We start from the raw sequence: 22,575 nt of genomic DNA on the forward strand, positions 1-22,575 counted from the left end.
AAATTCGATGGCCCGCCGAGTTAGAAGACGGTGGATTGATATTCGAGAAATTAAATATGTTTATTACAAACAGTTATCTTAAAAAATCGATTAAATTACACGTGTAGAGATTGACTGAAGTTAATCATTATTGCTTAAGCCGTCCATGAAGGACGATGCCATTGGACTGGGCGTTCTGGAGATAATGTTGTCATTGCCATAGTCATCGGAGTTTGCATCCACTGAAAGCACAGAATAGTAATATATATGCATTAGGCAAACTCGACTAGTCTGTGCACTAAATGCTGCTTGCCTTGTTCTAGAAAATTGGATTTTCTACTCTGGGGTATGCAACTCAGCGAATGTATTATTGGACTGCAGGCTTGATCGGCTGTTTCGAGCGTGGTTGGTAAGTCTAGGAGTCGTTGATTTTGAATGCCATCCCCTGGCCCCATGTGAGAAATGTGGTTGAAATTAGTCGGTGCTGATATCATCTTTGATCTACGATCACTACAAATAAAAAGCGAATAATGAGGACTCGAATCGATTGCGCCAATGGGTTAACTGAAGCCCAACCTTTTGATGGTCTTGTTTATCTCCCTGATGGAGAATCTCCGCTTTATGCTCGGCAGTCCCTTTCGATTTCCGTCGCGGTATTGCAAAAGGCCCTCTGCAAGTAAAGCATGTGTTTTATGGCCCTGATAAAAAGACTTTGATTTAGCTTACTTGTGTGAATATTGGATAGGTAAACAATCAGCGGAGTGTCATTGACCGAGGACAGCACCACGTTTCCCAGATTGTTTAGGGGAAGTGATTGCTTCAGTCCAATCGACTGCACCCATTCGGCAGTCTGCGTATTGAATATATCCAAATGTGTATCCGAAAACACCAGCAAGTGACCATCACAAAAGGCTGGAATGAGTCCACAAAAGAGTTATACAGCATGAGTCATAGCCGCATCTCGTGTTTACTCACTTATATACGTAGGGAAGGCTGGATACATGATTTCCCTATCCCGAGACTTCCGCCCTTGCAGGTCTACGTATATGGCCAGAGTCTGGAACACCAGCAAGTACTCCCCGAAGTTGCCGCCGCTGGGGCACAGAATTTCGATGACCCTGACCGCATCCACTCCGGAGTAGTTCAAAAATGCACATAACTGGTTCTCCGGATGAACCAAAGCTAATGAAAGGTGGCCAGACGTTATAAACACTCTCACAAAACGCACTCCATTACTACTCACACATTGCAGTTGCTTCTCCGCGCAGGAAGTATGCGGTAAATCCGCTTTGGTGAGCCACAACCAATCGCATGTCGGACAGAATCTGCAGGTGCTGCGCCATGTAGCCAATGGTGAATTCGCAAGTCTTCTGGTGTCTTGTGCGCGTTCTATTGATTTCGTAAACTACGATTTGTGTGTGGTTATTCGGCCGCTTCAGAGCGATGATAAATGAGTAGACGATGTTGGGGAAGCGGCGGATTATTCCAGTGCAAGCAGATATGCAGTTCTTCGATTCGACCACCTTGATCCACTCGACATCACTAGCCTCTAATGCCCTTATTGGTAATAAACGCAAATTGCGCTGCTTCCCGCAGAGAATGACGAGGATCTGCTCCTCTTCAATGTACCATAGCTGAAGAATCTTCTTGCTCTCGCCAATACGAGCGATCTCTGGAAAAGTTTGTTATCATTTAGTTGTGCCCTCCTCTAGTTGCAACTTTTCACAAAATGTGATTGCTTACCGTACTGGTCCAGATTAATGTAGAACAGGCCGTCTTCGGTGCCCAAGAGTATTTGATTTGGATATATGATGACCGAACACAATGCGTTTCTTATTAAAGACAGGGTATTGTCCAGAATCTCGTTAACTTTAAATATAGCAGTATTTGGTAAGCTGTTTCGTTTCAATATTCGATGTAGTTCTCCCAGGGCAATGACCCACTTGGACTTCTCCGACTCGTTGTCGGCGAGCATAAGGGTGTTCAGCGAAAGACCGCCATCGATAAGGGCGGTTTTTATCTGGAATGAGGAAGATGCACACATTTAGTCTCGGGAGATGCCGCGCTGGCAGTCTGTTCACCTTGAAAATACATGGCACATCTTTCTTGGCGGCATGGATGACGTCGCTTTCGCGCACACTTCCCACCGAGAACTCGGGATCCCTCATATCCAGCACTTGGGACACGCTCACGCTGGGCAATGCACACCGATCCGGCGAAATGTCATAGAGGAACAACTTAAAGTCGCAAACCACTACGAACTGCCTAATCCATCCCCGCTTAATCACCCCCGACTTGGGGACCTTTACGTAGCCCTCGTATGCCGTGCCGATTCCCCTGGTGGGATCGATGCCCAGCGGCCGCTTCGTCTGATCCACGGGCACGGGGCACGTGGTGGGCACCTTCTGGCAGCAGATCGTGTGACAGGCGAATCCGCAGATCTCGCACACCACGCCCTGCCGTGTGAGCCCCACCATCAGCGACGTGCAGTGATTGCATTTTGTGGGACTACTGAATGTGCGCACCAGGAACTGATGGATCGCCGTGTTGCCGGGCACTTTCTTCTGAGATTCCTTGACCAGCTGGTCGCTCTCCTCGCGGGACAAGTCGCTGACCGAGGCTTCTTTCATGGACGAATGATCCTTGCTGTTCTTACCCGCATACTTTGGCTCGTAGTTGAAGAGCATGCCCGAATTGCCGGACTGGAAGAAGTTGGGAGTGAAATTGTCGCCGGATTCGTTGCCAAAGCTCTCGGCAGAATCTATAATCTCGGAGTTCTTCGACATGTCGCGGAAGAAGGCGCTGCTTAGCCCATGATGCGTGGATTTGTTGAGGAACGACTCGGAGTATTCCAAGCCTCCCTTCTGCAAGTCCCGCAGTTCGGTTTCCTTCTTTTGGAAATCGTGCAGGATGGAGTCGTATCGCTTCTTGTAGTCCCGAACTTCTTTCTGTGTGGATATGAGGTCCGATCTGGTTTGACTCAGCTCATCCGATATCATGTTCTTGGCCTGAATCTCCCTTTGCAGCGCGCTCTGCAGGTTGAGCAGCTCCATCTTGTCCAGCTTCTGGGAGCGCCGGTTCCTCCAGTTCTTATTGTCCACACCGTTGTTGTTGAAGGTACCCACATGCTTCAGGTACTCCAACTCCTCCGTCATTTTGGTGGCCAAGGCCTGCAAGTAGCCACGCGCGTCTTTCTCATCGGACACCCATTGAATAATCTCCGCCATTTGCCGCTCCCACAAGGTGATGGCCTCCCGTTTCATTCGCAACTCCTTGAAGATCTCGTCGTCCTCCGCTTGAAGTTCCTTTAGACTCTTCGACTTGAGATTCACCTCGGAGCTTAACCTCTGCTTCTCCTCGAACCACGAGCTCTTCTCCAAGTCATGCTGCTTCTTCAATTCCAAAAGCGTTTCCGCGGAATCGGTAATCGACTCCATTTGAGTGTACTTCAGCCTTTCCTGTGTTTGTTGCAACTCCTTGGTGAGTGCCAAATTCGCGTTCTCTAGCTCGCTGAACTGCTCGCGCAGTGCTTCCAACTCCATATTGTGGCGCGTCTGCTGATGACTTAGCTTTTCCGAGAACTGGAGTTCAAGGCGTTCGATCTCGTACGACGACATCTCGGAGGAAATGCTCAGTGGCATAGTTGTCTCCACACTCGAGGAGCCCTTCCGCAGCTCCACCTGCAGCTGCCTGCAGCAGTCCTCCGCGTGCTCCCGCAGCTTCTTTTCTTTGGCAGCCTCGATGACGGCATCCTCAATGTGCAGCTCCAATTCCCTTCGCGTTTTGTCCGACTTTCGCAGTTCGTTCCGCAGGCTGTCGTTCTTCTGCATGGCACCATCAAGCTCCTCCTCCTTGTCCCTGACTTGGCGGGAGAGCTTCTGCTTCTGGTTTCGCAGCTCCGAGAGTTTCTCAGTGACCTCCGAGTACTCCATCATGGCGATGTTTCGCTGGGAGATGGCGTCCTGAAGTTCAGAGTCTTGAGTTTTGAGCCGTTCGAAAACCTCGTTGTGTTGCTTTGACAACTCGGCCTTTTCCTGCTTCAAGGCCGCTAGCTGATCGTTCAGTGCCTTGAGCTGAACCGAGTCCACCGGTGTCTCCGAGTTGTTGCTCGGCAGAATGGCCAACTGGGGACTGCTTATGGTGTCCAAGGTATCATCTCCGAAGCCCGAGCTCTGGTTCTTCTTCGAGTCCAAGGTGGAGCTGCTGGTCAGCGAAAAGGTAAACCCGATGAACGGCAAGTGAAACCCAGAGAAGGCAGGATTGGCTGACGGCGGTATGGAGTCCGTTAACCGGACGTCGTTGTCGTCCACATCGAAGTTGGAGGTATCCGTTGGACTGGACACTTCCGGCACATACGGTGCTGGTCCCTGCCTTATGTTCTTCCAGTCGATGCCCACAAACCAGGGGTGGTCCATGAAGTCTTGGATGCCATTCTGACCAAGTCGGTTCTCGGGAATACATATCAGTTTGCAGAGCAAGTCCTGAGACGTCTCCGAAACTTTGTAATTTAGGGTTTCTTGTGACGGTAAGTTGAAACAGTTCTGGTGGTTCATGATCTTGCCATAGGTTTCCACCAAACTTTCTGCGTAGAAAGGCGTCTCTCCGTAGAGCATCTCGTACATGCATACTCCGAGTGACCACCAATCGCACTCCGTGCCGTAACGACCCTTTCCGTCCTCCATGGCCCGCAAAATTTCCGGGGAAATGTAATCGGGAGTGCCCACGGCCACGTTGGACTGCACGGTGCCGTCCTTGTCCAGGCGCAGGCAGGATCCAAAGTCAGCCAGGCGCACGTGACCGCGCTTATCGAGCAGTACATTATCCGGCTTGATGTCCCTGTGAACGTACCTTATCTGGTGAATACTGTTGATGGCCAGGATCATCTCTGTGATGTAGAACTTGGCCATGTCCTCGGGCAGCTTATCCTCGAATTTGCTGAGCAGCGTAAGCAGGTCTCCGCCGCAGTAATAGTCCATCACCAGATACTGAAAGAAAGGTGTTAATAAGGTAAGAACGGGGAAGAGGAGTGCTGACATACCAGGTTAATATTGTCTTGAAAGGCATAGTGAAGGTTGGTGATCCACTGCCGGTCGCCGAAAACCAACACATCCCGCTCCTCGCGAAAGCAGGCCGTCTCGGCCCTTTTCAGCATCTCCCACTTGTTCAGGATCTTCATGGCATACACCTTTTCGGTGGATATCATCTGAACCACGCAGACTTCTCCAAAGGCACCGCGTCCGATGATCTTGAGTATGTCAAAGTCATCTCGGCTTAGTCGAATCTTTCGCACTATGTGCACGAAGGGTTTGGCTGCGGGGTAATTCAGGTTTTAAGTACTTGATAGCATCTGGCTCGCACCAAGCATAGTTACATAGTTTGAGGAAATCAGAGACGCCCTTCTCCCTGCGCAGGGAGGAGTTGCTGCACTCGTCATAGAGAACGATGAAGGTGTCCAGCAGATAGTCCAACGAAAACTGATGTCCTTCCGTGTCCTCGCCAAACTCGGCCGCCCATTTTTGATCGCTTGTGGTGTCGCTTAGAATACATTTCAGAAATGTGAGCCTTTTCTTGCAGCTTCCTGTGGTTATATCTGCAACGTAGAATTTGGTGCGTGAGTCACTAAAAGATATGACCACTTTTGATTCTTGAAAGTGTGTAGATATATGATATATCTTTAAAAATATTTGCTTAGTAGGTACTTATTTTCAAATCAACGCTTAGATATTCAAAGTGTTGTGGAAGAATTGGGTAGAAATTTAAAACGTTTAATGGAAACCTAATACGTAAGTATCCTTGGCATCATTAAAAAACACATATATAAGCTGATAAAAACTCGGAGACTGTCCTCCTTTGGCCAAGAGCGCGAGGAATTGTTGTATTACCCCAAAAAGCCGACCAACACATGCATCGCAAACATTTGCCAGCCCGCAACAATGCCGCACCCACTGACGTCGCAGACACCTGGCTCCTTCCAACGCAGAAATGCGGCTCGGGGGGCAGAAATCAGCTCAAACGGGTGGGTTACGGCTGTGGCTATGGCTATTGCTGGAGACCCAAGACGAAACGTGGGGGAAGGTAGACCCGGACAAAGTGACTGGGCCGGAGAACAATGGGCGCAAGCAGAAGGCCGTACTCCTAATGGATTCCGCTATATTTCCAAGCATGCACAGCTTTCCCATATTTTCCGCATTCTCCTATTGGCCACCACTATTTACGATTCATATTCGGGCCATTTCGATTTTTCAACCATGTATGCGGGGCATGCATGTGTGTTGGACCGACCCCCCGTGCAGGAGGATATATTAGGTATGGAGCCGTACCCTACGCCCAGCATGCCCAATACACCCGAATCTCGCCTATATGGCTGGTTCTTCCGCACAGATATAAATAAATAATTGTTTATATGCATATGTATGTATGGTTGGCAGAGTGCGAAAAAACAAATGCCCAATGGGGAAACCAACACGGCCTCCAACTGCCGATTTTGGTGTCACCGAACCGCGCGTATTACCACTGATTTCGGAAGATTCGTATTCCATCTTAGTTATTGCTCCGTCTGGCCTAAACCATATTTATTCGAAATAGTGCAAAAAGAAAAGCCGAACTGTTGTCGAATTGTAGTGTTCCGTTTCGTTTGGAAAACAGAGTGGCCCTCTTGGCTTTTAAAATCAGCCTTTAAATACCACAAATATCACTGGTATTTTGGCTTTCTTAAGAGCGGTCACACCGCCTTTATCAGCTGATAATATGACAAGTAATATAATATAAATATTATATATATATACATAATTTATAATTATATTATATTATCAAATTATATTATAATTTTATATTATATATTTATATATATTATAGATACAAACAGATTCAAACTACAAGCAAATAGTTGGTTGCTCAGCGGCATTTAAAGATATATTCTCAGCTGTTAAGTCTAAGATGAAGATACATATTATGTTAACTGGTAAATAGTAAAGAAGACTCAGTAAATTCTAAGAATATATTATAAACACTCCAAAAGATATTTTGTTTTCTTTTAACTAAATAAATTTAATTTAACGTGGCCATCTTCCTGTTCCATTCCATCACTCCAAATGCGACGCCGCGGCATTTAGCCGCGTTTTTGTTGTGGGCGTAGTGCACATAGGCCCTCAAGAAAGCCTTCTAATACTCAGTAGCGATCAAACTTCATTGCAAAATTAATATTTGTTATTGTTTGCGCGATACTAAATGCCTTCCGATGCGTTCTTCGCCAAAAGTGTAACGCGGAGCTGAGATAAATTCGCGCATCGCATTAAAATTGCGCTTACTTTCACCGCATTCGAATTAATAAACGTATGTACATACGAGCGTACTGGCTCGCATATGTATCTGGATATGTGTGTATGCAGCAGATAGTTTGTGTAAAGTGGATACGTACATAAAATGGGATAGTTGTGCGGAAACGGCTCGATATACTCGAATTATGTTCGCAAAATGTTTACCTTTGTGGCCATTCGAATTTCGAATGAAAGACTTAAAGGCCGGGGACTACTCATTTCACCAGTGCAAATAGCCTAGCCCATTGGTTTTCCTCGACTTCTTATAATCCAATCGAATTATAAGCTCGTATGTTTTGACAATAGGTAAAACAGATACATAGGTTCTTAAAGGCTGCTTCTGCTTCCGTGAGATGCACCCTACATCGAGCAGATAAAGTATCTTAATGTGTGTATCTTGAAATAGAGTGCCTATTGACTACCAAATAAGTTGAACTATCTTACATGAAAACAGATTTACAGATTGAGAAAGGCCGAGTTCAGTGCAGTGCAACTACTAACCTAATGTGTAATGCCTTTCAGTAAGCCATGATGAGGGAATCGGCGCACGATATCAACATGGACACCTGGAAGCAGTGGATCCTCGAGGCAATATCGAAGATCAGGTCCCAGAAGCAGAGGCCCTCCGTTCAGAGGATTTGCCAGGCAATCGGCACACACCACAAGTTCCACGAGGACATTGTGGCCGAGAAGCTGGAAAAAGCTGTCGAGTCGGGAGCCGTCATCAAGGTCTACAACAAGGGACTGCACTCCTACAAGGCACCGATGGCCAAGCGTCGCGTCAAGGTGGACAAGAACACTAATCTGTACAAGCTGGTGGCCAAGGCAGTCCACGACCTGGGCGAATGTGAGGGATCCACCATCAAGAGCATTGAAAACTACATTCAGAAGTTCAACTGCATCGACTTGTCGCCCAATGTGGACTTTAAGGCCGTCATTAAGGCTTCAATCAAGAAGGCCGTGGATGCCGGCTTTCTGATCCAGGAGGGAAAGCTATACAAAAAGGGCAAATCCTTGACAACCCCACGGAAATGCGCACCCGTCTCGGATGTGGTCATAAAGGGCGAGGAGTCCTGCACCCACTGCTCGGGAAATTCGCAAAAGAACCTCAACGGAATCCCAGAGCCCTTGAGCTCCTGCAAGCAGTGTGGGATCTCTTTGCACACCACCTGCGCCAATATCGCCGGCAGATGCAAGTCGCAATCCTACGTGCTGCTCTACATGCTCGTCACCAAGGGCACGATCTGGGATTGCCAGAACTGCGCGGACTGCGCCGTTTGCAAAATGAGAAACCGGGGCCCGTGCTTACTGCAGTGCTTCGTGTGCAAGGACCATTTTCACTTAACTTGTCTTGATACGATTCCAGACAAGAAGCCGAAGCATCCATACAGGTGAGTCAGTGTAAAATTGCGAGCTCAACTTGACCTTACCCTCTTTATACCCCATTTAGGTGTAAAACATGCTCCAAGCAAGGCTTTGATACTCCGAAGTTACTTAAGAAAGACAATTCAAGAATTAAAATGGAAGCTGAGAGGTAATCTTAAATACATTTAAACCTAACTACTTATATTGAAAAAAAAAACTATTATTTCAGAATGACCCCCTCGTATAAATATGCCTCCAGTAAGCGCCAATCCATCAAAAGGGACGGCAACATCGAGAGTCCTTCGACCTCGAAACTTTGTGTCTACAACGACGGCAACGGCCAGAGAAGGAAAGTGCCCGCCAGCTTAAGCTCTAGAAAACTGAACCACAGCGAGGACCAGTTCGAGTTCCCCAGCAAGCAAAAGAGGTCGCAAATATTACAGGGAGGCTACTTGGCTAGCCAGGAAACGCGCAAGCGAACCTTTTCGGATCTGTCCTCCACGAGTTCGTCCAGCGAGAGTGAAGACGAAGACGATGAGGACGACGACAGGAACAGGAATGGCGATGACAACGACCAGGACGAGAGCACGTCGTCGGATTCGTGCACTTCATCCAGCTCAGACTCGGACTCCAGCGAGAGTTCCAGCGACAGCTCCGAATTCGATGACGAAAACGACGAGGAAGAAGACTACGACACGGATCGCAGCACGATAAAGGGAAAAATCTTTGAGAGTGGCAAGCAGAGCTGCGCTAAACTTAGCACAGGCGATGGCCTAGGCTCCCCGCAAAACAATGAATTGGGCAGCGAGAATTGGGGGTTTGCTGCCGTGGCAAAGAACCCCATCGATATATTTGTAAAATCGAAACATAATAGCAATGTCAAAGGAATTGGTTACTCCAAGCCAGCAGCAAGCACGTTTGCCACGTCCCCCGCAGCAAATAGAGTGCAAAAGAGCACTCCAGTAGCTTCGTCTACTCCCGAAAAGAACTCTGCACCGATTGGCGGCATGACAATTAAGCGTCAGACTGCCAATGGGCAGAAGAAAAAGATTGTTCCCTTGAAGAGCATGCCCCTCGAAGCGGGCAAGTCGTACGAAAAATGCGAGGACGACATTCCGTATCTAACAGAGGAGACTGTTATGAAAGTTCAACTGCTGGAGGAGATAGAACGCAGCAGAGAGACCCACAGCGAAGCTGATGGAAAGCGGGAAATTAACAACGACGAGGATGTGCCTGGGGAAAGTACAAAGCGGGCCAATCCCTTTGAGAACCAGCCACTTCCGCCTGGAGTCACCGCCACGGACGTGGAATTGTATCAAGAGGTGCTCCATAAGGCCGTCGTTCAAATGTCCAATAATCACATAGAGAAGGTGAACGACGTAAGCCTGAAATCCGGACAGAACACGCAGAGTCCCAAGTCGATCCAAATTGGAAAGTGGGACATTGAAACCTGGTACTCCAGCCCCTTTCCGCAGGAGTACGCCAGGCTGCTGAAACTGTTTTTGTGCGAGTTCTGCCTCAAGTACACAAAGAGTCGTTCTGTGCTGGACAGGCATCAGAACAAATGCATTTGGAAGCAGCCGCCAGGCACTGAAATATTCAGGCAGGGAAACATATCGGTGTTCGAGGTGGATGGCAATGTCAACAAGATATATTGCCAGAACCTGTGCCTGCTGGCCAAGTTCTTTCTCGACCACAAAACACTCTACTACGACGTGGAGCCCTTTCTGTTCTATATTCTCACTAAGAATGATCAAAGCGGATGCCATTTGGTTGGCTACTTTTCAAAGGAGAAGCACTGCACCCAGAAGTACAATGTGTCCTGCATCCTGACGATGCCGCAGTACCAGAGGCAAGGCTACGGCCGCTTCCTGATCGACTTCAGTTACCTATTGAGCCGTGAGGAGGGACAGTTGGGCACTCCGGAGAAGCCTCTCTCGGATCTGGGTCGACTTTCCTACTTTTCCTACTGGAAATCAGTTGTGTTGGAGTACTTGTACAAGCATCGCAACTACACAAAGATCACCTTCAAGGACATTGCCATTAAAACCGGCCTGGCTATTTCCGACATCGCCCTGGCCTTCGAGTTGTTGAACTTCATCAAGCTAAGAAAGAACGACGGCGACATTAGGTATCAGATTAATGTGAAAATTGATTGGAAAAAGGTTGTGGCCCACCATAACAAAATGGCGAACAGCAAGACTCGAATTATCATAGAACCCGACTGCTTGAGGTGGAGTCCGTTGCTGTCGGTGTCGAAATTACCCAACATAATCAAGCCCATTTCCAATCGCGAATATTTGAGCAACCAAATGGAGACAAATTCTAATTTCAAGGAAATTAATGAAGACAAAATCAGCGTAAAGCAGGGTGTTCCCACCTCCTCGAAGGTGAATCAGGAGTCTTCCGAGTTGTCTACCAAGAATCTGGGACCCAGCTCGGAAAAGTTACTCGACGAAAGGGAAAACCAGCGAAAACGTGCATATCCGGAGGAGTTCTTAAAGTCAGCGTCTAATGAGGCAAAGAAGCCCAAGTTGACTGCTCCTCAGCCGAACCTTGAGGATCAGTCTTTCGGTGAGCTCTCCGACTCATCGGATTGTAAATCTTCTAAAGAACTTTCGGAACAGTTGACCAAAAGAGCGCAAAGGTTGGCCAAACGCAACGACCTCATCCCCCACACCAACAAAAGGAAGCATTTCGACCGGCCCCTTGAGAACAATGCTACTTCCACCGACCATAATCCGCCAGCTCAAAGTCAAGCGGATACTGCGGGCACCGAAAATGGCCCCAAATTGGAAGAAACTGCTGCCAAGGAGACCTGCAAGAGTGTTGTGGAAAAGGAGCATGTCGACAAGCCAGTCAACATTATGCCCAAACTGCGGGGCAAGCAGTCCAATGGGAAGCGCTCCGAGGAGCCTCAGTTCAATGAAAATCCTGCATCAGACCCAGTCGCAGTTGCCTCGCTAAGTCCAGCCAAGGAAGTAACTAGAGAGCCGGTTAAAGTGGCAAAAACGGAGAGTCCTGGCAAAAACCAGGAGTCGGCCAAGCACGATGCTGAACCCAACAGCGTCAGCGATCAAGTGCTCGATGCAGTGGCCAAGAAGACCAAAAAGACATTGTTCTCTGATGTAGCATCGTACAACACTGAGGATGTGAAATATAATTCAGAGGAAAAGCCAATGGCAATCGCGCAGGAGCCGAAAGAAAGTCCCAAGGAGGCTGGCATAAAGGAGACCAAGCCGCTTGAAGTTCCTGAGCAGAAGCCCAAGGCAAAGAGTCCGGAGAAGCCGGCACCCGCTGCGGAGACAGTATTGCAGCACGCACATGCTCCTGTGAGTACGGAAAAGATCTCCAATTCCACGGAAGAAAGTAAACTGGAGTTGGATGTGCACTACTTGAAGCTGTCGCCGGACTCCGCGCTCCATCCACCAGTGGCCTCAGTGCAGAAACCAGTGCCCGAGCCTCCAGTTCAGAAGGAGAAAGCTAAGGAGCTCCAGGCCGCTCAGCCAAGCGAAGCCTTACAGAAGCAACCAGAAATGGAGATGGTCAAGAAAACCGAAACCCCTGTATCTAATCCGCCATCAAACCGTACTGAGGTTTCCTCTCTTGTGGAGCAACCAGTTAAGGTTGCGCCAGAAAAAGTGGAGCAGCCCATGGCCAAGGAAGCAGTCGACATCAAAGATAAAGCACTCAAAAAACCTGTGCCCGATGTGCCTGTCGTAAAGCCAGAGGCTACTAGCTGCGAAAAGAAAATCGATCCCAGCAAGACGAAAGTGTTTCACGAAAAGGAAGCTATCAAAACCGATCAGCAACTAGTGCAGGTCAAGGAGGAGGAAAAGTCAAATGCGAGGGCGCCCTCGGCACCCATTCCCATTCGGGACAAGATCCAACTGAAGGGTAACGAACACGCCCAGTTGCAGAACTCCATTCCCTCCCAGTTTCCACTGAATCAGATGCCCAACTATCACACCTCGCAGTACTGGCAGTGGGAATACTATGGCTACAATCTCTCGCACCTGGACGCATCGCAGAAGGGACAGAAGCAGTTCCACAAGGACCTGGCCACGACAATGGCGTACACGCACAACTTTACGCAAAACCTTTATCAGTCCGCCAATCTGGCCATGCAGCACGCCCATCACCAGATGCACCAGACCAAGGAGAAGCACAAGGTGGAGCGCAAGAACAGCGGCAAGAAGGAGGAGCAGAACAAGGTGGTGTCCAGTGTCAATGTGGTCAGCACGGCTCGCGAGGATGCCCATGTGCAGCATTGCAACGAGTACGCGGCCAACAACCAGGCGGCCTTGTACAACCAGAAATGCGCAAGTCAGCAGAAGCAGGCGCAGCAAATGAAGTCTCTGGCCAATGTCCAGAACCCAGTGTCCCGGCAGAGCAACTCCAACGCGCCAGAGTCGACGGTTCTGATGCCCAATCCAGTGATTTCCCAGGCGGGATCTGTGCCGGCCAAGCAAAAAGTCGAACACGGCGTCAACTCGACATCGGTCATTTCGCGCGAGGGAAAGCTCAACAAGATTGGGCATTCCAACATTCACGCCACCGCCCAGCATGCTAATCTTCAAGTGGGAGGCGGCCAGTCCGACGTCAACCCCAACATGGTTTACAACACGGAGTCCTCGGCGAATTCGGCCATGCAGCACTACGATTGCGGAATCAGTGCCCAGATAAACATGGACTCGCCGGCCAACATTGGCTCCGCCATCGCGCACGGTCCTCAGGAGATCTCAGCCACGTCCAATGTGCACATGCATCAGCCGCACAGGCAGTTCTCCGACTGTTCCATGCAGAACCAGCCGGTAACGACGCCCATGCACATGTCCATCCAGAACTCCCACATGCAGCAGCAGAACAACTTGAACTTGAATCTGGCGCCAGAAGGCTCGTCAAATATAAACCTCTTAAGTAATCCACAGCACCAGCACCAGAGCAGGAAACTCAATGCCCAGGTAATGCATTCCACTCTGTTTTTGCTTGTGTCTCGTATTAATTTCTATATACTTCACTCTACAGGCGGACATTGCGGTTAGCTCACCGACACCTTCGCACAGAGCCACCACGCCCAAGCAAATTCGGAGCGGAAATACCCAGCAACGCGACGCTAAGAACGCGGCGCCACCCACAACAACAACAAATACTCATCATCAGATTCCCCAGGGCGGATCAGCGGCCAATATTTCCAAGTCGCACCACGACTCCTTGCACAACCTGCAGTTCTCGCAGCACGGACACCAGCAGAACATGCAGCCCATCGACTACGTGCCCATCCCGCAAATCAGTCAGAACTTCTCGGCGAATCCCTCGAACTATGACATCGTGGGCATGCCGGCGGTGATCCAGCAGCGGATGTCCCTGAACGGATCCGTGCACTCGCTGGCCAACTCGCACCAGCGCATCGAGCAGCCATCGTCAGCGTGTGCCGTCAATAACTTTTACTTGCAGAACAACATGCCGGCGGCTGAGAACGCGCCGCGGGTGCCGGTCTCCAGTTCTCTGGGCGGTCCGCCGTCGGCGGGTAACAATGATCAGCGGCAGGCAGGTCAGGACTCGATAACCACGGCGAATAGTAGTGGCGCAACAGCTTCGCTGGCGGGAAATCTGTGTAGTCTGTCCAAGCTGCAGCAGCTGACCAATTGTCTGGAGAGCCAGCCGTGCAACACGTCACCGGGGGCCCAGGTGAATCTGGCGCCCTCTCCGCACCATCCAATTCCGCCCAACTCGACCCCTCCGCCGCACCTGCTCATGCAGAACAGGAACATCTCCACGCCACCCAACATGCTGCAAACGCAGGTAACGCCGCTGCAGTACAAGTACTATCCGGGCAACATGAACATCCCGCCAATCACGTCGGCGCAAAACACGAGTCGGAACACCCGCAACACACCCTCCGCCCCGGTGCAGCACACGTCGACGCCGATGGGCAGCGGCAACAATAGGACCGCCAATGTCCACATCAGTCCGAACTTGATGGCCCCGTACGGAGCGATCAACAGCTACCGGATGTCGCCGCAGCAATCCCCGCCCACTGGAAGCTACAGCTCGGGAGGCGAGTACCCCAACTCGCAGATTCCGATGCAGATGATGAATATGCAATCTCAGTACCAGGATGCCTGCGTGCTGCAGCGAGGCACTCCATCCAACCCGATGTACCCCACGTATTCCCCCTACTTACCTCTCAACGGTTCTATTCGCAGATAATAGATGCGCACATTTTATATGTTACTTTATTAAGTATGCCTGTGCATAAATGTGTGCTGTAAATAAACATATATTACGTCAATTTAACAATCCAATCCCCCGTTTGAAATGATTCAGCGACGTGGGCGAGTCGGTTGTTTAATACTTTTCTTTATTGCTTAGATCTAACATTGTTCAATCAAAGCTTGTTTATTATTTCGAATCTGCTATAATCTAGACTAATGTCAATGTGTTCTTGGTTTCCTTCTGGGCACGGCTGCCCTTAACAAAAAGAGACCAATCTTCGAATGTTATTCCGTATGAGTTTTTCTATTCGTGGTTTTATGTTAAATACACTTGGGTAGAACGATCGATTGCTTAGACGGTATGTTACGAGCTATGAATATTTATTTAGCTTTTGTTGTTTTTCAGAATGAAAACTAATAACCTAGCGTAGTTATGCGTTTAAAAGGAATTCACTATGTTAAGGTAATAAATAAATAGGTGGAAAATAATGGTAAGGAATAAAGGCCGAGCTCTGTTTGTCCAGTCAAGGTGGCACCTAAACGACCTAAACTACAAGGTAAAATAAAACCTTCTGATTCGCAAGCCGCAGGAAATGTAAATTTAATAAGTATAGGAAGCATTTAGTGGTTTATTGATCACGTGTGTGATCTTATTAATTGTCTAGTATAATTAAGTTTACTTCTTGGGCGAACACAGAATACAAACAACGAACTTTGAATACATTCAAAAATGTAAGGAAAACAATTATAAAACCGCCTTTCGACCAATCATCTATACAGTACATATATGTACAAACATCGTTACGAATCAAATGCAAAGGCAAAGCAATACAATTATCAATAACTAATAATCTGAGTATATTTGAGCTCGTTATGGCGGCGTCGCCCTGAACTGGACACGGAGTTATTGGACCATACATAGTCTGTCTATTTACACTCGCTATTGCGACGACCACTCGTTGACGGGATAAGTACTGCCGATGTACGATGGCTGTCGCATAGACTCGCTTGACGCTGGTGAGGAGTTAACAACCGAACTCCAATGCTGCCGGGGGAAAACATTCGAGTTCACGTAGGACGACGGAGCGCCGATGTAGGACGCCGGTGGATGCAGGTTGGAATGGTACGGTGCGAAGTTCAGATTGCCGTATGAGGTGTAGTTATTAATGTGGTAGCCGGAGCCTGGTGGTGCGGACTTGTGCTTATTGTCGTAGTAGTCGTAGTACTGGGGAGGATATGTGTGCTGAAAGGGCTTGGGCTGGAAGTACGAACTATCCGCTGGCGGCGGTGCCTCGGAGCTGTTCGGAGCTCCCGGATGCGGTGGGAGCGGCGCATTGGGCTGAATACTATTGGCGTTGCTGTAACCTTCTCCGGCGGCCGGCAGGTGGTTCTGATGCTTGTATGCCGGCGGTGCTGGCTGCTGCGCCGGTTGCTGCTGCGACGCTTGTTGCTGCGGCTGCTGATGGGACTGCTGCGGCTGTGGGTAGCTTAGGTCAGATGGCAGCTGATGCTGATTGGATGTGGCGGCTAAAGTAGTATTTGGTTGTGTCTGCGACTTAAAATGTTGCACGTTCTCCGTGGATTTTCTGTCCTTGGCAGGCATTTCTGGTCGGCTAGTTGTCGTCGCAGTGGATTCCTTGTTCTTCACCACACGAGGCTCGTCATCAGCAGTCAGATCTTTCACATCTGAAAGAAGATATTAACTTTTAGCCAATTGTAAGTTAAAAACTCGTACCTTCCTCTGGAGATTGGGGCTTGGCGGTATCGGTGTCACCATCGTCAGTTATGTCAATCACATCGTCCTTATTTGTCTTTTCTGGTTCAGTTTTGGCCGTGGTCCTTATAGCTATGATCTTCCCGCTGTCCAACTGCATGTAAATTCCCTTCGCCGACTTCAGAACCATAACTCTCTGACCTGCCTTCAGAATTATATTGGCCTTATCGGCCGAATTTGTGGGAATGACAACATCTGAAATAAATGTGAATTACAATATCTGGAGTGCATTGGCAATCAGAGGCGTTTTACCAAGAGGCAAGGTCATTTCTTGGGCAGTCATCCCCTGTCTTTGCCAAACGTCAGCCGGAATCCATCGCGTTGATCGGCCCCCAGTTGAGGACGATGTATTGGTTTTCATTTGCTATGGATTAGTAAAAACAATGACATAAGTCCTTTGTAATATAGCACCTATCTACAAGTCACTTACCTGGTTCATTGGCTTGGTAATCACCGTTCCATCGTTGTTCACGATCTTGTAATTCATTTTCGCAGGCGCATAGGTGAATCTCTGATTGACGGCAGCTTTCTTTTCCAGCTCGTAGCTTCGATGAGCTTGTCTTTTTTCAGCTTGCGACAGCTTCCTGTCCTTCTGATCGACCAACAAACTCTCGTGCATGAATGGTTCCTTTGTAACACAGTGCCTGTGCATGTCGAGAATAGTGTTTATTATGCCGTCGACATGGACAGCGTGCTCCTGGCCATCGTTCTTTTCGGTCTTGATTGGCGAGTGAGAGGCACCGTTTGGTGATTTAGACTCATTTTGATCGTCTAGTGGCTTCGTGGGTCCATTATTTGATTTACTCGACGCTTCTGGCGACATATTTGCACTTCCTGGCTTGCTTCCTTCCTCCGACGGCGAGCCTGGCTTACTCATATCGCCTGCAGACTTATTCACCTCCTCGACAGTGTCTTCATCAGAGTCATAGTCCTGGCACAGATTTGTGATATCCTTCATGGAAAGATGCGCCTCGGGATTGCATTCATCGACGATTCTATCGGACATTCCTTGCTTCTTGATCTGCCGATCGTAGATCTTCTTCTCCAGACACTTGTCCATTACGATTCTGTACACAAAGCACGGCTTTGTCTGACCGTATCTGGAGAGTGGGTTACGTGTAATTAAACATCCTAGGTATATAAACAACCTATTAATCTCTTACCTATAAATCCTATATACAGCTTGTGTATCGTGACAGGGGTTCCAACTAGCATCGAATATTATAACGCGATTCGCTCCGGTGAGGTTTATCCCCAATGAGCCGGCTCTTGTTGATATTAAAAAAAGCTTAACATTACTATTTGCATTAAATTCATTGACTAGCCTTTCCCTTTCCTGCGAGGAAGTAGAACCATCCAAACCTGGAGGAAGCAAAGGTATACGGTTAGCGCCATTCCGTAAGGCAGTTGTGCATACTTACGAAAATAAGAGCTGTTTTTAGTCCAAAGTTGGTTGCTACCAGGAACATAACTAGATTTCAGATAGACTTCGAGTAGGTTTAAGGTTAATAGGCTTTGGCTAAACAACAGAATACGATCTCCCAAATTCAGGCTCTCCTTCAAGATGCAGAAGAATATCTCCATCTTGGGCGAATTCGATATTAGGCCAGACACGTAGTTCTTCATCAAATCCACAGCCCACGAGCACGAGAACTCTTCGTTTCGCTGCTTGCTCTTCAGTAGCTTTTTGAACGGCTCGGCAGCAGCAACGCCACTTGAGTTTTTACTGCCCGCGGCGTTCCATTCACTTGGCTTGCCAGCGCTGCAACCATTATCTAGTTGATTGTTGGAACACGGCGCTTGTATCGTCGTTTCGACGGTTTTTATTTCGTTTGTGTCCAGGTCCACGATCTCCGAAGACCCCGTAATACTTTCAAAGTTGCTCGACATGTTCGTGTCCGTTTGCTTAATGACTTCCACGCATCCCGGCTTGGGTAGAATACTGGAATCCATCCAGTAGTTGTTCTTCCCCTCACTGCCGAAAGATCCGTAATTAAGTGGCTCAGGTTTTTCGTCGTAGAAGCTTGGACTGCAACAAAATAATCATATAAAGTAGTCTGCTTACATCGAATGTGTTATCCAATAACATACCTCTTGTTCAAGTATTTAGCATTCAAATCCGATGATGCGGGGATGTTGAATAATGTTTGATTCTCGGCTTTGGAAAATGTTTCGATACTATTGATCGGATCCCCGGATCCATTGATTTTCTTCTCGATGGGCGATGCCAAACTCAAGGAAGAATCTGCACTGGGCTCCACTATGGGCGTGGCTGCGCCCTTGGAAACCTCCTCGTCGATTTCTAAATCTAAATCAGTCTCACATTTTTTCAAAAAATTATACAGAACGTCTGGATGGTTCCAGATTTTGCAGCAAACAGCAAAGGCCTTCAGCGGATTTGGAAAGGCCTTTGTGCGCACCACATCCGTCATGAAGGTGTCGTAGAGCTTGCGCTGAAAGGCGGTCATTTTGACCAGGATGACGTACTCGTACTTCTGCGGCAGCGTCAGCTGCAGCACAGTGTGCGATCGCCGCTGAACGAATCCCAGCAGCAGGGAGTGCAGCACGTGCGCCCTGTATCGCATGAGCTTGATGTCATCGGGCGTGGAGTCCACGCACTGGCCATTCTGGATGGGCCGCTCGAACATGTTGCAGAACTCCGTGCGGGTGCCCAGGTAGTTGGGTCGCACAAAGTCCACCATGCACCAGTACTCGAGCAGATTGTTCTGCAAGGGGTAGCCGGTGAGCACAATACGACGCCGCGTCCTGATCTCCTTCAGGGCCAGCGAGATGCCGGCGTGGGAGTTCTTGATCCGGTGTCCCTCATCGCAGATTACCAAGTCAGGCCCCGGCTTCACCAAGGCCTCGTATACCAGATTCATGAGATCGCTGCTGGAGTCCATGCCGTCGGGCCGGATGACGCTACCCTTTCGCTTGCGCGTCTTCACCAGCTTGAGGGCCAGTAGTCGGAACAGCTCGTAGCCGATGAGGAGCACACCTCCATCGTGAACCCAATTGAGAATCACCTTCGCCCGAGCCGTCAGCGTCTTCTGCTGGTCGTTCAGCACGAAGATGTCGAAGTTGCGGGCGCGAACATTGCTGTCCGTCGAGTAGCGCGGAATCCACATGTTGAACTCGCTTAGCCAATTCTGCAGCGTGTTGATGGGCATCACACACAACACTGTCTTTGCCGAGGTATGTCTCAGGAAAATATCACAGAAGGAAACAACCTGCAACGTCTTGCCCAGGCCCATGGAGTGGGCCAGAATGCAGCCGAAGCCGCTCGACTTGTTGTACCTCCGTGTGGATTCGATGATGTTGTCGTACAGAAAGCGGACGCCGCCGATCTGGTGCGGCTTTATCACTTTCGCTATCTGCGGGGCCAGGTACAGGGTCTCCTCGCCCTCCGGATGCGCCATGTTGACCACCACCTGTCCGTTCTCGTCGGGAACATTGTATATATCTTTGACATGCATACCGCTGTTGGTGGCGTCGTCCGACTCGTTTAAGTCCTCGTCATCTTCCTCCTCCTCCTCCTCGGAGAGAAGGATGCAGTCATCGTCGGAGCTGTCGTCTATTGTGACCACCTCGCTGGGCTGCGCGCTGGCTCCCTTGTGCAGGACGTCCTCAATGCTACCGCCACTCAGGCTGCTGCTGTTCGAATCGTCAAACGTGTCCGAGGCGATCTCCTCCTCCGGAAAGTCGACGGGCGGGTGGTGCTCGACGGGATTGGCCACGGCACAGCTCTCGATGCCTTCGCTTTCGTCCAGCTGCAGGATGCGGAAGATCTGCTTGTGCACCACCTGCTTCTGGATCTCGCGCATTGACTTCTGTTGACCAGCAACGCGAGCCAAGCGTTCCGATTCCTCCCGCTGGGCCGCCAGCGTGGTTGTGTCCAGATTGTTCTCGTTCATCACGTCGCGGATGTTCTTCCGCAGGTGACTGTTCTTCTTCTCCTCGGCGGCCGCCAGACTGAGCTTCTTGCTCGCCGCCTGGTCCTCTCCCGCCGAGTTCTTGCGCTTGTGGCCGTAAGGTACTGTGTTTTTGGCTACCTCGGCCAGGGGATTGATGACCCGGTCAGGCTCGACGGGCTGGCTTATCTCGGGGCAGTATTCTGGCATCTTAACGGGAACTTCCATAGTCCCTTCCATGGGTGTGGGTATGGGTACAGGAATGGGAGGCTGTATCTGTGCCTGTGGATGTTGTTGCGGCTGCAGCTGCGGCGTTTGCTGCGGCTGTTGCTGTGGATGTTGCTGCTGCTGTGGATGTTGCTGCTGCTGTGGATGTTGCTGCGGCTGTTGCTGCGAATGCTGCGGATGCTGATCCGGATGCTGCTCTGGCTGCTGCTGCGGATGTTGCTGTGGCTGGTGCTGTGGGTCTGTGGCGGCATTGTGGAAGTACCGCCTGGGATCATCCGGATACATTACGGAGGGATGGAACTCATTGACGTTGGGCCAACCCTCCGGCTTTTGTAGTCTTTGGTTAACATCGTAATTTGGGTTTGACTCTTCCATGTTGGCGTCTGGATTATCCCTGTGGAAGCAAGAGTTTGATTATTTAGCCAGATCCTTTTGGACGAGTTTCCTATTTTCCACACCCAAGTGGCAGGTGAGCAATGGAAAACCGACTTATCCCATCGCTAACAGAGGTCACGAAACCAATTAACAAATCTTTAGGGACATGGGGCGTTGTAATATACCGGATCTGCTTACTTCGCGGTATCCACTACGCAGGGAGGCCTGTATGTATCTCGGAGGGTATTAACCCATTGGGCAAACTCCTATTTACCTGGCACGGACAAACTCTTGGCTGTTGACACTTTCGGAAGTACTTTTGCACACTGACATACATACACGTTAATACCCGTCCGACTTTTGACGGATTTTACGTGGTTGGATATACTTGCAGGGGGCCTACTATGTATGTAGCAAACTGAGTGGTAACTGGACGATCGTAATCCTGAATTTGCAGGCTGGAGAAGCACTTTTGACCACGATTCGCCTTTTGCAGTCCACACATGCATGCACATTACATACTCACATACCAAGTACATACTGAAATCGTAACCGGGCCGGATTTTGGCCTCCTAAGTGGCCTATAAGTGGGCTATTAGTGGTCTTCTTTAGAGAACATCTTTCAATTATCAGCACAAGGACAACTCGAATCGAATCGGTTCGGCGGAGTTATCATTATAAATACTAATTTAATTATATATGCACATTGAAGGGGGGGAATGTTTCCTGAATTACAAGCAGAATTTTTCGTTTTCAGTTCGGGCACCATCAATCTTACGTACATTTACATGCAGCCGGCGAACGGGGGTTTCAGATAAAAGAATTAACAACGCAGGTTCTTAATTATTGTTATTTTATACATATGGATGTTTTTCTATGTGCACGATTGGGAGGTTCACTTAATTGGCGAACGTTCTTGAGATTCTCGGCTTATCGCGTGCGGCACTGTGATTACGAGGACCAGGTCCTTCCGATTGTTATTATATTAATTTAAAATGTTATTCTCGATTTATTTTCTCGCTGTTTTCAACATGTACGTTTGTATATAATGTATACATTACTCTACATAGATATGAACAAAGTTTTGCCCAGCTGAACGGTCAGACTGCAAGATGAATGACCGATTGGTGGGGCTCTCTGCACTACTCACCGACGATAGTTATCGAAATGAAGAGAAATTCGAACAGTAAGCAGTTGAATTTAAAGTGCGCACTTAAAAAACTATCATGCTAAATTATCATTGCAGTGGTGGTTTCCTTTTCTACGAATCGAACATATTAAATATTAAAGGAACATATTGCATCAAACAATTATATGACATAAATCCGCTAATCAGGAGTCTTTTATAAAATTATTAAAGATATCGATATCCGATGTAAAAAATAGGCTGAAATGAACCAGTTACAAGC

General features: G+C 48.8%; 3 protein-coding genes across 4 annotated transcripts; 1 reads left to right on the forward strand and 2 right to left on the reverse strand.

The window, feature by feature from the left end:
• Nucleotides 1–35: 35 nt before the first annotated feature.
• Nucleotides 36–6,632, reverse strand: LOC117138411 (serine/threonine-protein kinase Genghis Khan). Its single transcript, XM_033300487.1, has 11 exons — nt 6,491–6,632; nt 5,351–5,569; nt 5,018–5,289; nt 2,061–4,964; nt 1,723–1,999; nt 1,223–1,651; nt 955–1,161; nt 706–891; nt 556–649; nt 293–489; nt 36–221 (listed from the first exon to the last, which is right to left on the reverse strand). Exons 1-11 carry the CDS (start codon nt 6,516–6,518, stop codon nt 121–123), a joined length of 4,914 nt encoding a protein of 1,637 aa, XP_033156378.1. The 5' UTR covers nt 6,519–6,632; the 3' UTR covers nt 36–120.
• Nucleotides 6,633–7,133: 501 nt separating this feature from the next.
• On the forward strand, nt 7,134–14,968 carry LOC117137749 (histone acetyltransferase KAT6A). The gene is made up of 5 exons (XM_033299355.1): nt 7,134–7,311; nt 7,818–8,686; nt 8,746–8,829; nt 8,890–13,624; nt 13,689–14,968. The coding sequence occupies exons 2-5, from the start codon at nt 7,824–7,826 to the stop codon at nt 14,871–14,873; spliced, it is 6,867 nt and encodes a 2,288-aa protein (XP_033155246.1). The 5' UTR covers nt 7,134–7,311; nt 7,818–7,823; the 3' UTR covers nt 14,874–14,968.
• A 35-nt stretch (nt 14,969–15,003) lies between these two features.
• On the reverse strand, nt 15,004–22,237 carry LOC117137750 (helicase ARIP4). Of its 2 annotated transcripts, none has more exons than XM_033299357.1 (8): nt 21,949–22,237; nt 18,744–21,185; nt 18,074–18,681; nt 17,816–18,014; nt 17,083–17,752; nt 16,905–17,016; nt 16,614–16,847; nt 15,004–16,564 (listed from the first exon to the last, which is right to left on the reverse strand). In XM_033299357.1, coding segments are annotated over exons 1-8 (5,013 nt in total). In that variant the 5' UTR covers nt 21,951–22,237; the 3' UTR covers nt 15,004–15,818. The 2 variants fall into 2 exon arrangements, with proteins under 2 accessions (XP_033155248.1, XP_033155247.1); XM_033299356.1 differs by lacking the exon at nt 21,949–22,237 and adding an exon at nt 21,441–21,514.
• Nucleotides 22,238–22,575: the final 338 nt, after the last annotated feature.

Source organism: Drosophila mauritiana, chromosome 2R (assembly GCF_004382145.1).
Source record: "Drosophila mauritiana strain mau12 chromosome 2R, ASM438214v1, whole genome shotgun sequence".
NCBI classification, from domain to species: domain Eukaryota; kingdom Metazoa; phylum Arthropoda; class Insecta; order Diptera; family Drosophilidae; genus Drosophila; species Drosophila mauritiana.

Excerpts from the sequence above, each read along its gene's own strand:
- LOC117137749 (XM_033299355.1), top strand. The coding sequence starts at position 7,824 with ATGATGAGGGAATCGGCGCACGATATCAACATGGACACCTGGAAGCAG. Across the intron at positions 8,687-8,745 it reads AAGCCGAAGCATCCATACAG|GTGTAAAACATGCTCCAAGC; the intron begins GTGAGTCAGTGT and ends TACCCCATTTAG. Across the intron at positions 8,830-8,889 it reads ATTAAAATGGAAGCTGAGAG|AATGACCCCCTCGTATAAAT; the intron begins GTAATCTTAAAT and ends CTATTATTTCAG.
- LOC117137750 (XM_033299356.1), bottom strand. The coding sequence starts at position 21,499 with ATGTCAGTGTGCAAAAGTACTTCCGAAAGTGTCAACAGCCAAGAGTTT. Across the intron at positions 21,186-21,440 it reads CAAGAGTTTGTCCGTGCCAG|GGATAATCCAGACGCCAACA; the intron begins GTAAATAGGAGT and ends TTGCTTCCACAG. Across the intron at positions 18,682-18,743 it reads GCTAAATACTTGAACAAGAG|TCCAAGCTTCTACGACGAAA; the intron begins GTATGTTATTGG and ends ATTTTGTTGCAG.
- LOC117138411 (XM_033300487.1), bottom strand. The coding sequence starts at position 6,518 with ATGGAATACGAATCTTCCGAAATCAGTG. Across the intron at positions 2,000-2,060 it reads ATGTGCCATGTATTTTCAAG|ATAAAAACCGCCCTTATCGA; the intron begins GTGAACAGACTG and ends TCCTCATTCCAG. Across the intron at positions 892-954 it reads AGCCTTCCCTACGTATATAA|CCTTTTGTGATGGTCACTTG; the intron begins GTGAGTAAACAC and ends GACTCATTCCAG.